The following is a 16,833-nucleotide window of genomic DNA, read 5'->3' as shown; positions in this document are numbered from 1 at the left end:
GATTTGCTCAGCTTGCAGAAGAGAGTTTCAGTGAGACCTGAGAGCAGCCCCCCACACCTTCTGGTCTAATTTGTGAAGGAAGGTATGGGTGACCAGGTTGTCCAGGGGACAGCTGTGGTCTGTGACATCAGTCTTACAGTCCCCAGCCATCTGACTTCCCTCTGTGCTCATGCCATTCCATTACTGGACATCATCAAGGAACCTGGCCTGCCAGAGTGCTTGGCCCTACTTGGCTCTCAGCAAGGAACATGTTCCTCACCCCTGCTCTGAAGAAAACATCACATTTCAAAAGTGTTCATATAACTCAGCATTTCCTTGACAGAAGATGCTAAATTCAGAACAAGTCTTTGTAAACACTGGATTCATAGTGAGACTTAATAGAGATGGGGGTGCTGGGGCTCTTTTGGTGATTGCTGCACTCCATAGATTTCTGAAGGGCTTGTTATAGTACCTCAAAGTGCCAAACAGGGGGTTTAATGTGGGTCTGAATTTCAATAGCCTTCTAGTTTCAGCATTGTATTTATAAAATGGAAAATGAACTACAGTCGTAGAAACTACTTACTACAGCAAACTTACCTGTGACTTGCAGGAAGCAAGGGAGGCCTGGACCTGGAATAGGATGTCTCAATCACAGAGGAAAGTGATCTGGCTTGAAAAGCACAGCATTAGAGCTGCTCCATACCACCACTGTGTGCTGTACTGGCAGTACAGGGCAGACACGAACCCATCCTGGCCAGCCATGGTCTGGCTGTAACGTAGATACCCACCTCAGAATGTTCTGGCTCTGTTAGGGCTTTGCACTTTCCACTCTTGGCCCTTTCTCCTACTTCATATATTTGGAAGGTCTATTTAAAACATGGATGAAGGAGTAGTGTTCTGGCAGTGGCATTAGCAGGAGCTGTGTACTTTGGAATGCCTCCTCAGCACAGGCTAAACAGTGAAACCACTGAAACCCCAAACCATGCTGAAGACTTTTCATTTCTTGATGGATTTTTATCCCTGTCTCAAACATCTTGGAAATGGCAAGGCTTAGGAATGCAAAATTATTTTTCAGTGTAAGATATTAAGGACCTTTACAATGTTCTTTAGGGAAAAAATCTGATGGTTTAGTGTTTTGAAAGGTTTATTGGTGGGGGATGGAGTGGAAAGAGCAATTATCGGCATGTGAATAACGTGTGGATTACAAAAAGGGGAAATATGAATTGGGTTAAATATTTTTTCTTATCTCTAGCTCCCTGCACATTTGAGCTCTTTCCAGCTCAGCAGGACTTTTAGCGAGCTCAGATGTTGCCTCAGAGACCCATAAAAGTTCTACAGTCCAGAAAAAGCTCCATAAAATAAGTAAAACCTCCCAGTGTGAAGTTCTGCCTCCCTCCCTCAGCAATTAACTCTTCTTCCTCCCACTTTTATGGAAGTTGGCTTTCCACACACTGGATGCCAAGTTTTCTGCTACTTCTTTTTCGCACCAACCTCAAGGGAAAGACAATGGATTTTTAACCATCCCATCCTTGGACTGTCTTCTCATCTCCAAATCTTTCCTGGGACAGCTGCAGTCTGCTATGGGCCTGTCCCAGTTTTATTGGCCATTGAAGGACACTCAAATCTCCTTGCTTTCAACTGTTCCTCCTGTGGGAATATGTCTCAACCATACCTAAGTATCTTCCTCTTGCTTACTACCATCTGTGCTACCACCTCAGAGAGAAACTCTCTGGCCACTGGAAGCAGAGTTCCAGTGAAGGTCTTGGCATTTGGCAGCTCTTCTGTCTTGTGTCAGGCACATGGAGAGGTTGCAGTAAAACAAAGTCCATTGGTCTCAGGTAACTCCCACATCTCCCTGACACACAATCCCAGCACTGCCCTAGCTCACATCTCTCCTTCTCTGTTAATGGCAGACCTCCAAAAGGTCTGTCTTAACACCCATATTCAAGTTCCTAATTTGTCTTGTACCCCTTTTATTTTCTGGAGGATGAGAAAGCATTTTTACCCTCCATTTCCTTTTCCTGCAGCTCTAGATTATAGTTACTTACTGTCTGAGCATGTTTGCTCAGAAACTCTGGAAGCACAGTGCAGTTTGTTTCAAAGACCATTTGCAAGTGGAAAATATCAAATATTGGTAATGGTGCCAACATTTATTATATGGAGTTTCCCCTGTAGCTGGTTCCTATGAAGTATTCATCACAGAGCATTGAAAAAAGCATGTGATTGATTGACTGGCTGTTCTCAGGAACAGTAGAGTCTGTTCTGTAGCTGGCTGCCAGCCCCTCGACAGCTGCCTAGCTTCTGCTGGCTTCATAGGGGCAAACTGGATAAGCAAATTCATGTGTCTGAATGTGGCTACTCAAGCTTTGTACAAAAAGCTGACAGCTCTGGAATACAAGTCTAAGCAAGCAGGACATATTCAGATGTGGATGCACCATTCCTTGGGCTCTTCCTGGAATTCAAGAGTGGTTTAGGCTGTCCATGTCTGTTGCAGACATCTTTTTATGAAAATCCTTTCCTTAAGATTTTTCCTCCTGAGAAGCTGAGAGGCTTCAGGAACAAAATGTAAACAATGGTTATCTGCTGCTGTGGAATGCAACAGGTCCATCTGTGCTTGGCCTCATCTGCCTGTTTGTAATTAATGGCCAATCACAGCAGAGCTGGCTCAGACAGAGAGTCTGAGGCAGCTGCCTTTGTTAGCATTCTTTTCTATTATATTCTTAGCTTAGCTAACCTTCTGAGATGAAACTTTCCCTTCTATTCTCTTTAGTATAGTTTTAATGTAATATATATAATACAATAATAAATCAAGCCTTCTGTAACATGGAGTCAGATCTACGTCTCTTCCCTCATCCTAAGACCCCTGTGACCACCGTCACACATGTCAACATGGACATCAACTAGACCATCCACACATCAAAGGGAAGCCAAATGTAACCCTAGCATTGCTCTGTTGGCTTCTCTGTGGGTTCATTTCCTACCTAAGTGCAAGAACTGTAATTTATCTGAGCGTTGACTGTTTCTGTCAAACCATGCCTGTATATTCTGGCATGCATTATTTCCCATTAGATCTATTCAGATATTGGAGAAGAATCACTTCCCAGTTCAACATCACAAAACACAAAACAACATAACAGTAGCCAAATAAACATTTCTCATAAAATAGGGAAACAGCAATAGTATGCATGAAGACAAAGCCACATTAGCTGTGTGACTAAAACAGATGCCTAGAATCAGTCAGGAAGGGGGTAAATGGCAAACAGACCCTTATGTGACACTATACATCCTTTTCAAATATTAATTTCTCTTCAGTCACTTTCTGGCCTCAAAGTAATGACCCTCTCAGGTGAAGCTCGACAGAGGCATCTCTGCTGACCCACAGTGTGCGTTTGTGGTCCGAGCTGCCCTGCTCTCCTGCCAGCACATGGGGGCAGAAACTACAACGTGAGACTGAACAAAAGTATTCAATTTATTGCATCTGTAAAAAGTTAGTTGTCCAATTTTATATACCATTTTAAATTCAAGATCTCTAAATGTTCTTCTGTGGAGGCTGACAATTGAAATGTAAGTATAATTTGTCCCCAGTCCAGTAATAAGTCCATGAACTACTAATTAATGATCCTTTTTGAATAGGAAACCTCAGCTTTTCAGAAGGCAGATTTTGCATTTTCAAGAAGTGAAAAGGAGGTTTAGGGGGTTTATAGGAAGGGGATTAATCATCTGGTCTGAAGCGTCCAGCTCCAGACTGTCTCCTTGCAGCTGTTGGCAGCTGGTTAACCCACACCCTGATGGCCCAAATGAAGGAGGAAGTTGCAATTCCAGCTGTTAGTTGAGACCTTGGAAAGGACTACAGACCCGTGTGTGTGAAATGTGTGGAGTCTGTACCAAAGTGCCTTTTTACAAAGTTTTTTCAGGCTCAGTGACAACAACAGAAACCAAAGCTTGCAGAAAAGATGCAAGATTGAAAACAAGACCCCATACTGAGGGTCTTTTCCTATAACTGGGCTCCCTAAACCATGCACAAGTCTCTACCGAGCAGTGAAACTCAGAAATCCATGACCAGATGTTGTTCCATGCTGAGAGATCCCCAAGATATCTGAGGTACAGTCCTGTGAAGCATCAGGAGTCAGCGAGGATTCCAAAGAGTCCCTTTTATACTTCTGTAATTGCATGAAGCAACGTTAAGACAAGGATAATATTTATCAGGGGGTTTTCTTGTAGAGGAAAACCCTCAGACATTGTTCCATTGACATTCTTGCAATCTTCTTTCCTGTTGTTCTTTGGCAGAGTGAGAACCAAGAGGATCAAATCAGCATTGGTTTGGTGCACTGCTACTGAATGAAATGCAAAGTGTTTAACATAAGGAGACCTCAGGCTCAGTTGCAAGGGATGAACAGGGGAGACTTGGCAAAGTCAGGAAAACCCCAGAGGGCACCAGGCCCAAGAATCATTGTACTAATTCTTGCCTCTTTTTCTGTTTGGAAAACAAATGTTTTGGTTTTGATGTGGCTGGTGGAAGAGAACAGCTATAGAAAAGTGAATGCCCACATGTAGAAGCATGCTCATCTCCACAATAATGGAGCCAACAACCAAAGCCTTGAAGGGAGAGAGGCAAATCAGGCAATCTCACTTGTTTTACCAGCAGCTATAAAAATCTCAACATTCTATGTGGTGCGGATATTAACCCACACCACAACATTTTTATCTGCCAAGTGACACATTACAGGATTATGTCAAGAAAAAAAATTTCACAAGCCTGAAGCTCTTCTTTGGAGCTGTGAACTCTCAGGTGAACACAATGATTTGTAAAAATGAAAATTTGAATGATGAGAAAGGAAATCTGCAGTTATATACCAAGATGACAGGAACATCCCCCAGCACAGCAAAACTAGACACCTATCTTCAGCAGCTTGCTTTAAGCTACACAGCAAAGATTCCTGAACCAAGAACGTTTCCGCTGGCAGACTGTGGTCTGTCTCTTTCTGCAAAAGAAGCCAAGGCCTGGGAATCTCAGAAGTTTGAGGGATCACAAGAAATGCATCACATTTTGATCACTCAGCTTAATTAACCTCAAGCTGTTTGGAGTAACTGGCAGTACCAAGGGACATTCAGTCTCCTGAGAGTGCTGTAAAAGGTAAAACAGTGGAAGACTTCCAAATGTCTTCAGAATTTTCCAAGTTGTAAGCATCATAATTTTTCTAATATCCACTTAATCCACTTATTAGAAATATTAGCATATCACTAGACCTCACTAAGAATTTGCTATATATCATGTGTTGCCATATTATATCCTTCAGTGTCATACATTTTTCTCTTCAGATGCAACTCAACTCTCATAAAACATTTTATCCCTATATCTTTTATGCTGTCTCTGAAGCAATTCTGTTTTCAGTACAGATTACTCAAATGTCTTGTGATATATTGATTGATGTATAAAATATTATAATATACTACATAATAAATATAAGAATTCCCTAACTGTATGAAAAAATGGCGTGTCAGTTACTCTAAGCAACACAGGGATTTTCTGGTTTCTGAACCTTTGGTGTTTTAAGGAAAAACAGTCCAAACAGATTTCTCAGCACACAATTTCAGAATAATTTTCAGAAGAACATTTCAAAAGGAAGAAACCAAAGCAGAGTTTTCTTTGTAATGAAAGATCTTAAAGCATATTTCTAGTAGGGAAGCTGAAAATCCAGAAAATATAACCATAAAATGTAAAATAAGAACTGCAGCAGCAGTGAAGGTAACTGGGAAATGGTCAGCCCTGACCTAACCTAGACCATTTCTGTGCAAAAAGTAAGCAGTAAAACTAAGAATCACCAGGCTTCCCCTCAGAGGAAGATTCCCTGTCATCTTGAAAGTCATTCCATGTTTGTTGGCAGGATCAGTTTTGAGCCTCTGCAGGCAGGGGACCAGCAGAGTACCTGGTAGGGGAGCAAAGGGGCTGCAGCATCACCACGGATGATCTGTGCAGGAGCCAGGCTGGTGCAGCACACTGGACAAGACCATCAGTGTGCAGTTTTGCAAGGTAATGTTTCAGAGCAGGAGAGTATAAAAAAAAAAAGCGTAGATGTAACAATAAGCCGTAATGCTGCTTGAAATGAGTGGACAAATCCTCATTCTGGTTTGTTACTTCTCTGTTTTGTTTAGGTTGCACCGCCTAAAGCTGTTGTTGACAATACTATTAATTTTGTAGGTTTTGTTTTTTCTCACATTTAGGGAGAGGAAATTGAAATATACTCAGAGCTTGGAACAATTTTCTCTTGTTTATTCACTGCTGAATAGCAGCATAAACTAAATAGACCTCAGCTGACTTGTATTTACATACTCTGCTGATTCAGTAGAGAACAAAAAAATACAGAGTATATCTGCTCTGGGCAGCCTCTCCTGTGTATGCTCTGCCTTTAGGCAGTTCTGTCTTTATGGGTCACCATGGCACAGGTTTGGGCTCTCACCCTGCCCTGCCCTGGGGGAAGGGACTCCCAGTATCTGCCCACAGATGTCTGTGGGGCTGCCAGGGGCAGCAGTGCAGGTGGCCTCTGCCTTTCTCTGACTGCCCCTCTGCCTTTCTCAAGGTTGTCCCAGCCTAAGAGCAGGGCAGCTGCAACACTCTGAGGAGCCATTTCAAGCAGCTCCTTCCCTCCCCTCCAAAGCTGATTGATGAATACTGACCTTCCAAGGCAACCCAAAATGATCCTCTTCACCCAGTGTGGTGGCACGTGTTGGGCTTGGCCCAAGCAAGACCTGCAATGCAGGCACTCCTGCTCAGTGGGGATACCCACGGGCAGCACAAGGAGGAGAGGTTCTGCAGCCTGGACCAAGCAAGACAGGAGCCAGCATGAAGGCAAAGATGGTGGGTGAGGTGGAGGAGCAGAGAAGATCTGACTGCAGGCCCTCTCCTGTGTTTTATTGCCTCTGATTTATTCCCTCATGATACTACTGACCAGAGGGAAGGGGGAAATGCTGCTACATTTGTTTTGGAGTTCATGGCATTAACATCGGCTGTGTTTATGCAGGAGAGAAATGTGTGGGCAAGGCAGGTTAAACATCTGCTAGCAGGCACTGAGTGGGACAATACAGATCATGCCCAGGGGTGCCAGGGAGGAACAATAACCTCTGAGTGAAATTGTGAAATATTTTTGGATATAGCTTAGATCATACTTGCAAGACATAGTGCTTCAAGAAAGACACTCAGCTCCAAGAAAGAATCTCCAATTACCAAAGGAAGAAATTAAAGGAAGGAGAAAAATAGAGGGAAATGATGGAGAATCAACAAAAGCTTCTGGGATTTTATCAGCAGTTTAAAGAAACTCAGCCCATATTTTTTATGATGAAGAAGACCTTCACATAACAAAGACTTTCAGAAGGATGGAAGTGTGGGAAGCAATTAGGTGGGCAGAAACACTATTGCTGTTACATTCAAGAAGACTTTGAAAGCCTCCTGGAAACAGTCAGTAATGCTTTCATTCCTCCTGCAAGATAAACTGGTTCTTGTTGCCCACAGTACTCCTGAGAAAATCACACTGCATGCAACAACCTTGGGAAAATTATCACCAGTGAAGGCCCAGCAGAATCACAGTGTTTTTGTATTTCTTTCAACTTAGAACCTTCCAAAGCTTCAAACAGAGCAGGCTGCAAGTTTTGTCTTGTGAGGGATGGACTTCCTGAAGATTCTCTCTAAGACCTGAGAAAAACTTCACTGCCCCTGAACCAAAACTGTGCCTTCATTGAAAGAATTTTCTCACAATGCGTGTGAAATTATGAATGAACACAGAATAGAATCACAGAATATGCTGAGATGAAAGGGAACCATGAGGATCATTGAATCCAACTCCTGGCCCAACAGGACACTCCTAAGAGTCACACTACATGCCTGACAGCATTGTCCAAACACTTGCTGAACTCTGTCAGGCTGGTGCTGTGACCACTGCCCTGGGGAGCCTGTTCCACTGCCCAACCACCCTCTGGGTGAAAAAATATTTTCCCTGATATCCAAACTAAACCTCCACTCCTCTGCCCCTCCACTCATCCCCCACAGCACGGACCTGCTATAAGTCCTGGCCAAACAGCATCTCCTGCCATCCAGAGGCATTCTGCAAATCATGAAGGTATTGCCCACAGTCAGCCATGGGTGACCTGATCCTCAGGCTCAGTTGAGAGCTTCCACAAGTCATATCTGGAATGCATGTGCAGGAACTACTTGCAAAAAGAAACCAAGGTCAGAAATTCTTCATGGGAGTCTGGGAGACCACACCCCTTCCCTGCTTTTGCCCTCAGGGCCCCCCTCACTTCCTCACAAAATAATCTTGCAACTTCCATTTAGGAGCAGGAGCACTTCTTATATAACTAAAGGCTGAGAGACCTGTGACTTTTCAGTCTTGAGAAGAGAAAGCACAGTGGAATCATATCCCTGATGGGATGGAGCCAGGTTCTTCTCTGTGGCATCCAGTCACAGACAAAAATCAGTGGGCAACAAACTCAAATACAGGAAAATCCATTTAAACAAAAGAAAATTACTTTTTATTGTGGGATGGTGGTTAAACACTGACCCGGGCTGCAGAGAAACTGTGGAGATCAGAGATCTCCACATCATCAGAGATCTTTAAAATGCAAGAGGACATGGTCTTGCTATAGCTAATCTGGCTTTCAGCAGGACCGGACTAGATGTTTCTCAATGGTCCCTTCCCACCTCGGCCATTCTGTGAATTTATGATTATTTTTGTCTAATAAATAAATCCACTGTGGAAAATGTGTGGAGATTGAACTTAGTTTTTTGTGAAATTTTTGTTCTTGTTTTGTCTGGCTGCATAATAGAGCAGTTATGGTATCACTCATAGACTTGTATTCTCCAGGTTGGAGGAAGCTTTGAAGATCAGATCCAACACACTTGAACCTCAAAGCAAGGTCAGCATCAAAGTTAGATCAGGTGACTCATGGTGCTATCCAGGCCAGTCATGAGCACCTTCAGGGATGTAGTTTTCCCTACCTCTCTGGGCTGCTGTCCCCGTACTTGATATGTTTGATGATACAGATATTTTCTTAATATTTCTTAGATTTCTCATGTTGCAGTCTGTGTCCATTGCCCTTCAGCCTTTCAGTGTGTGCATGACTCACAAATTTGTGGGTCCATCTTCTTTAATATTCCATTAGACCATTTGAGATATCAAATCACTGTCAGCCAAGCCTTTTCTTCCCAAGTCTGAACAAACCCAGTGCTCAGCCTTTCCCTGTATGTCCCTGTATGTGCCCTAACCATCACGGTCATCCTCTCATTGATGTCCTCCAGCTGGCCTTGTTCAGGAGGGCAGAAGGTACTCCATGTGCAGGCTCTCCTCTGCTGAAGAGAGAAGTACATCTCTGAGCCCTCTGGCTGTGTCCTTGCTAATGCAGCTCGGTCTGTGGCTCAGCTTCACTAACACAAATATGTGCTTCCTTAGCATGGGACACATGGAGGTTCTCCAGCTTTTCTACTGGTCAGGCCATGTTTGGAGCTGGGTGACACTGCCACTGTGACACAACTGGCCCTGAGGAGTTATGATGGTACCTGAGGACCTGGCCCTCAGGCTGTTGCCTTTGACACTTGACTCTCCGGTGTTGACATCAGGATTTTCACATTCAGCTACAATTCTGGTGTTATTCTCTCTCAGTGCTCATTCTCACCAGGCTTCTGCATTTCACTGACTGCTGCGATGCAGTTGGCAGAGTGATGGGGCAGGAGTCCTGTGGGAGTGCTCCCTGCTTTATGGGTCACACAAGCATGATGAGAAAGAGAGCAGCAGTACAAGGCAAGGCTTTGTTTTCAAATGTTAGCAGCTAAGGGCCCTCAGGCAGGCTGGCAGGGCTCTTTGGGTGGGACTTTAAACATCCATGGATGCCAGTTTTGCCTTAGGAAGCAGAGCTGGGTTACTGCCACACTGACCTCACTCCCTTCTGCATTTTCCTCTTTCTCTTCTGCCAGAGGAAGACAGCTCTTCACTTGAATAGCATCTATCTGCCTGGTAAGAAAAGAGGACATGGGTTCTGCAGACAGAAAACTGTATAGTTCCTCGTAGAGAGGAACTGCAATGATCACTTCACATTGCTTAGAGGGTTGGGTTACCTCCCACAAAGGCCTTCTATTATCTTTCCAAGTGACACTCAGGGCTTCCTTCATCACCAAAGAGGTTCTCTGTTCACATGCTGGGTCCACATGCAGGGCTTTGGCTGCCCCTGAGAACCCTTGGCGTTTGTCACATGCTGGCAATTGTTTCTGCTGCCTTTGAGGCAGAAATCCCAATTCTCACAAAAATATGGTACAGTGATCAGAGATTTGCATCTGGAACTGACCAGGGCAGACAATGCTTTGAGCAGCTTGTCTTTTCCTCTCCACCCCTTCCTCTGTTGTGTTTTTATCCCTTTCTTTTTCAGCTCTGTACAATTCCCCACTAGGCAGGGCCCTGGCATCCCTCCACCCCTGAGAGACTTGGACCGGAGGCAACGCAGGCCCAAGCTGTGTGAATTTTCTCTCTGTGGGGATCCTCCTCCTCCATCCTGTTCCCTCAAGGTCACTTAGACAAGAAAGAGGGGTGGTGCAACACCCCTCAGAGCCTCTGAAGGGACATGGCATTCTCTGAGCTGGCGCCAAGAGCTCTAAAACCAGATGCAGATGTGATGTTGCCAGTAAGAGGGGCATGGGAGGAGAGCTGAGAGAGGAAAGGACACATTTCTGTCCCATTAGCAGTACCCAAAGTTGTTTGGCAATCCCTGATATGCAGGGCAGCCACAAAGCTGTACAGCTGCTTCAATCGAGAGGCAGTTTGCCTCCCAAGGGGGTGTGCTGCTTCTTCTGTGCTGGCACGGCAGGACCAGCGCACCATGGGGACAGCAGGGAAGTAGGGAAGGAAAGGGGAGGGTTGCCCATTGTTCAGGACACTGACAGGGCCTTGGAGAGAGGATCTGGATTGGGACATGGCTTTCCTGACCCACAGCTTTTAGCCACCTCTGTAATCCCTCCACCTCTTATATGAGCAAACAGCAGGATCAGTATAATCTCTTCAAGAAACTACCTGTTTATGTTTACCCTACACACAGGGCAAAGGATGCAAATGTGTCAATCAGATCACCTCGTACAGCACAGAGGACTTATCCAGACCTCAAAGTGAAGGCAGCAGACGGTGTACAATTTTGCTTCATGTATTTCCCTGCTGTGCCCTACTGCTGACTCTGCCCTGGCTGGTTTAGCCTCAGAGAAGATCTATATAGGAGGAGAAGAGTGCCAATCCCAGCACTGGCCAGTTTCTCCTCAGCTGAGGCTGCAGAAAAAACCACAGTCTCAGATCTTCACCCCTAGTGACATCTCTGAACAGGACTGTCCCAACCCTTCATTCCAGCAGGGAATGAAGGAACTGTGTCTCTTCAGATGAACAAATCAGAATTTACCTGTGTTCTCTGAAGGTATAATGCAGCTCCTCTGCAAAACTGCTCTCTGGACAGTCATCCCAGCCTGTATTGCCACAAGGACCAACATGAGGGACTTTTCACTTCCCTTGGCTGAACTTCAGGAGTTTCCTGACATCTCATTTCTCCAGCCCACAGAAATTCCTCTTTTGAGTAGCTCTGTGCACATAAACAACTCTCCAGCTCCAGTTTAGTATCAGTGGCAAACTTGCTGGTGGTGGTGCACTGCATCCATGCCCTCCATCCCATGGTTCAGGTCATTAGACCGTACTGGACCCAGTACTGGCCCCTGGGGGTGGTGCTTGCATTTGGACTTTGTGCTATTTTTGAGCACAACCTTTTGAGCCTCAGATAATAGTTAACTTCATATCCACCTTAAAGACCAACTCTCCAAGCCATATTCCACCAGTTTCTCTACAAGCAGGGAGTGGGAGACTATGACAAGTGTTTTCTGGGAGCTAACGACATTCCCTTTTTTCCCCTGCGCATGGCAGCAGTCATTTCAATGAAGACAATAATCAGTCAGGCATGATTTGCCCTTGGTAACTCCACACTAGCTGCTGACCATCTTCTAAAGAGAACAACACATTCACATGCTCCCAGTCCCTTACACAAAGTTGACACTTAGTCCTGTCCCAAGGAGACTTTTTGAAAGCTAGCAATTTGTCACGTAGATTACTTGACACCGATGACCAGAAAGGATGAAATAGAAATTGAACCATGTATCATAGGTTTATTAGGGAAAAAAGTTATACTTCAAGACCATATATTTGGCACCGTACTGAAGCAAAAATATGTGAGCAAAAGTAAAATGTTAAAACCCAAATTACCATGAAAAAGAAAATGCTCTTTTAACCACTTTAATTCCCTTTTTTGCCCCCATACAATTTAAAATAACTACAGGAAGCAACTCAAGAGGTGTTAGACCTACACTACCTATAAGCTGGAACAAGAGTGAAAGATGGACCAGAGATTGGATCTGTCCCCCAGGTTACTGCTACTCCCCCAGGATGCCAGAACAGGTGAGTCTTACTAACATGAGCAAAGGTTCTTGAGATGTTACCATGAAACATTATTGCAAGCTTCCAAATGCCTTCCAAAAAAATAATAATTACACCTTTCATTCATGTCACTTTCTGCTTTCTGCTCTGCTGGGAAGAGATGCTGGTAGTATTGAAAAAGAAGTGTATCCCAATTTGTCTCCATGGTCAAATGAGCTTCCAGCTAGTTGACTCCTGTATAGGTGGCTTGGGCTTCTTTTTGGAGAGCAAATAAGTTAAAAGCAGTTTCTAATTTCCAAGTTACTCATCCTATGCCTCTGTGCAGTAACATGAAAGATACTGACAAGGAATAAATAACATACAAAATAAGATGAGAATGGATTGAAGGAAAGTTGCACTAAAACTTTTAAATAGTAAAGTATAGAAAGTGTAACGGATGCTGATGAACTGCTGTGTATGTGTTTTTACTGGACTATACAGTGCCACTCTAACATGGATAGAGGAGTAGAAACCCATAGAATATCCAGTCCAAAGGCTGCCAAGGAAGTGGGACACAGGTCTTGATCAATAATTCAAATGTGACATTAACAGTACTCACAAGAAGAATACAGCTCTTTCCTCAGTTAATATATTGTGCATAGCAATATTTCAAAGAATTAACAGCACCTTTTACATAAAAATTCCAAACATATTTTTTTAGTGAACAAGAAGATCTCAGCATCTCTAAGAAGTATTTCTGCAGATGTACAGTACTGTATTTATATAGATATAGATACAGATATATCTCAAAGTGAATTTACACTGTGACCTGGTGATTAGTCCAGCAGTGGATGAACCCACAGGGTAAGTCTTCAGGAGAATATACTGCCTTTGGTGGGTGGCCAGTTACATGGCATGATTGCATAGGGGAGCCCCATCGGGCAGCAAAAGACAGTTTAGCATCCCATTAAGCAAGCACAGCATGCTTAGGTCGTTCCTGTAAGATATAATAAACTTCCAAATTTTCATGGCTAATACAGTTCTAATTTTCACAGGTTGCACACATTGCAACCTTCTCTTTGTGCCTTAAAGACACAGAAGAGGAAGGAAAGAAGGAAACTTATATCCTATCCCTGCTTCCAAGCAGAAATCAAGTAGCACCACAGATTTAGGCTGGTAAAGGGTGTCCATGTTTGTCTTCACGGTGGTTTCTTGAGCAGCTGGTCTTCACTGGCTTGCTCCATTTATCTTTTTATTTTTCCTTTTCCAAATCAGTTGCTCACAGTCCTCTGGTAGAATTCATTTGAAAAGCATGGTCTGCCTAAGATAGGCAAGCAGACTGCTACCATTTCCCTGGGATGGGCACACCACACTCATACCAGCCCACGTAGTAGTAGGGCGTTGTGTATCCAATGCGGCCAAAGGACACGGGCTCCTGGCGGTACTGCCGGTAATACCCTGTCGGGAGAAAAGCACCCGTCTGTATTCTGGGACACAGCCACAGCAATTCAACAAAAGTAGCAGATGCAGTGAGACTCAATCCCACAGTGAAAACGAAAATTTATAAACTGTCTGGCAGGGAGTTGCATCAAAAGGGTATTGGCTAGCCCTGGTATTAGGCCAAGATCTTTCTTGAATGATCTAACTCTGGTCCTTCATATTTCTTGTAGCTTTGATTGGTTTTACTGCCAAAGAGCTTCTGCATTTCACTCCAAAAGGTGGGCATATTTCAGCGGTGTTTATGAAGTTTTTAAGTCAGTTTAAATATATGAAGGACTCTGAGGCAAAAAATACCATCAAATCACATTATCTCACAGGACTTAAGAGACTATCAGCAAAAGTCTGCTTTTTACAAAACAAAAAGGTATCATTTCATGCAGTAAACACTGAGTTAAGCCCTCCCTTCCCCTTTTAATTCATCTGCAGAAAGAATGTGACTGCTTAAAGCATTAGAAGAGGTGCAGCATTCTTGTCCGCATAGCTCGTGCGTTGGAACATCTGAAACACCCCTGGCTTGTGCCAATAATAAAACTTCTGTGTGCTCTCTATCTCTTAGACCTAGTATATACACATCTGGATTAGTCATCTGTCTTCTGAGCTAAGAAGTGCAGTACTTCACCACGATATATAAATATCAATGACTATTTCAGTTTCTTCCTGGTAACAGCACCATGCAAAGAATATCAACACATAATTTAACATGGAAACCACTAAAGCTAACTGAATAATTTAAACCAACAGGGTTACTGAAAAGACTGGCTGACTTCTATGATTGGTTTCATTTTGGGAAGCAACCTGTCTTCTACCTGTTGATGTGAGGTGAGCAGTTTGCTCAGAGGAACTCCTTCAAGGTAAGAATTTTCCCTCTGAGACAGGAGTCTATCAGGCCAGAATAAGTACTGACCTTAAGTCACTAGACATACTCCTTTATGTTTTGCATTGAATGAACTAATAGAAATCATTCACAAAGGCTGTATCTGCAAAGATGTAGCTGGTCCCTTTAGGCACATGGAAGAGGTTTTGCATCTTGATTCAGTGAAGCAGGTCTTATTAATAAGAGAGAGGTTTCACAGATCTATACAATTATTTTTTGTTTTGTTTTTGCATTTTATCGCTGCATAGTATTTGCATCATATGCTCCTTTCTTTCTGTCTCTGTCTCTCTCTCTCTCTGCACCCACATGTCCTCTGGGACTTGCAAAATCTGTTCTCAGCTGGACTCTTTGGAGAGCTGGCAGCAGCTGTGAACAGAGCTCCACTCCCTGCTCTGCTCCTTACCCCCTAATCCTACAGATGGGCTACCAGGCTCCTGGCCAGCATCCCACTCCCCCACTGCTGTACCTCGGATCGTGGGCAGGGCTTCAATGTACGACTGAGGTCCCGTTCTTCCATCCAGGTGTGAATCCACAAACTGGCAGTGGTCCTCACCCCTTCCCCAGCTATCCCCAATGCTGTAGAAGGTATCTGAAGAGAGATACAAGCAGATTAGTTAACTCAGCAATACTTATATCTGGGATACTCACCACCAGGAAAGTAGGTGTGGAAGAAATCAGGAAGAATGTTGCAGCAACACATACAGTATTACCAATGAATAAACAGTGACCAGAAAGAGGGAGCATGCTACCTTCACAGTATGGAAGCAGAAATTATGGAAAATAAATGGGTTACAGCTCAGTAAGGAGTAGTCCCCATTTTGTAAGTCCATGGGCAGTGCACTACAGGTGACAGGTGGAGAGAATTTCAACTGGATTAGTTGAAATATATCATGTGAAAGTAAAAAACTATCAATATGTCAATGCCATTAGTTTGACTTCAGTCTCAAATGAAAATTTAAAACTATGAAGCTCTCTTTCTTAAACAGACAGGGGCCTTTATCTCTTATTATTCAAACACTGTATTGAAACTATACCAAGGCACTACAATAGTCATGAGCACAGTCTGAAAGATGATTGAGATGATCCCATTACCCCAGCTCAATAAAATGGAAAGTTTTTTTCATTATCTCAGGCAATTCACCTGTATAAGAGCTACTGCTAATTCTTCTTGCAAGAAGGACTGTCACATAGTGGTCACACAATTCTGACACGTATGAAATGAATAAAACCAGAAGATGAAGAGACAATTAATCGTGTAGTAGGAAATCAGTCTTGGTGCCTACCTTTCAGGTCATCACTGAGGTAAATTTTGTACCTTAAGGAGTTGCAAAGAACCACTCCTACAAACTTGCGGTACCAAGTTCGTTTCACGTACTGCTTGCCAGTGCAGTCTGAGTAGGTGGGGTCATATTTAAAAGTGAATGGGATCCAGATAGGCTCACCCCCTCAGAGAAAAAAAAAAAATTTCACATTAGGGACAGACTTTAACACTTCAGTCCAAGTTTTGCAGAGTTTAACGTTTAATAATATGTTTCAGAAGACATGCTGCAACAGATTAACGCGTGACATTTTATATTCAGAAATAGTACTTCAAGAAAAAAATATTATTAAAAATAAAGTTAGAGACTTTATTAAATCCCTCCTAGGCAGTAGACAAAAATAACTGTTAAAATTATTAAAATCTGATTTCATGTACTGAACTACAGCTTTAAGTAAACAGTCTTAATTGTTTCAGTAAGACTTCTTCTCTACCTAGTATCCACAGTTTCTCTTCTTAACACAGCCTGATCTTAGGTCTGACAGTGACTTGCCTTTTAAGATTATAAAACACAACCCTTTTACAGAAGAACAGATGTTAAGAACTCTGTGGTGAGCAATAGCCTGTGAAGTCTCTTCTTGCTATTTTGTTTAAAAGATCATACCAAAAATGTACTTTTCTGAATTGTTTTCGCAGACTACATCAAAACAGGTTAGTTTCCAATAATAGACAAGGGAGACCTTCCCTGTGGAACTCAGAGCATTGCTGCATAAGATAAGACTGCTTAATTGTATTGCAAAAGA

The 16,833-nt window shown here is 43.2% G+C and overlaps 1 protein-coding gene across 1 annotated transcript in view; it reads right to left on the bottom strand.

Moving 5' to 3' along the window:
- Positions 1-12,138: 12,138 nt before the first annotated feature.
- Positions 12,139-16,833, bottom strand: part of FNDC1 (fibronectin type III domain containing 1) — a 62,393-nt gene continuing 57,698 nt past the window's right edge. Inside the window, exons 18-20 of the mRNA XM_058021384.1 lie at positions 16,056-16,217; positions 15,239-15,361; positions 12,139-13,856 (exon numbers count right to left, since the gene is read on the bottom strand). Of these exons, the coding sequence (XP_057877367.1) occupies positions 13,741-13,856; positions 15,239-15,361; positions 16,056-16,217 (401 nt within the window). The 3' untranslated portion in view covers positions 12,139-13,740. The remainder of the gene's footprint in view (positions 13,857-15,238; positions 15,362-16,055; positions 16,218-16,833) is intronic.

Source organism: Melospiza georgiana, chromosome 3, assembly GCF_028018845.1.
Source record: "Melospiza georgiana isolate bMelGeo1 chromosome 3, bMelGeo1.pri, whole genome shotgun sequence".
NCBI lineage: Eukaryota > Metazoa > Chordata > Aves > Passeriformes > Passerellidae > Melospiza > Melospiza georgiana.
The sequence above is the reverse complement of the archived record's forward strand: the minus strand, read 5'-3'. Positions and strand labels throughout refer to the sequence as shown.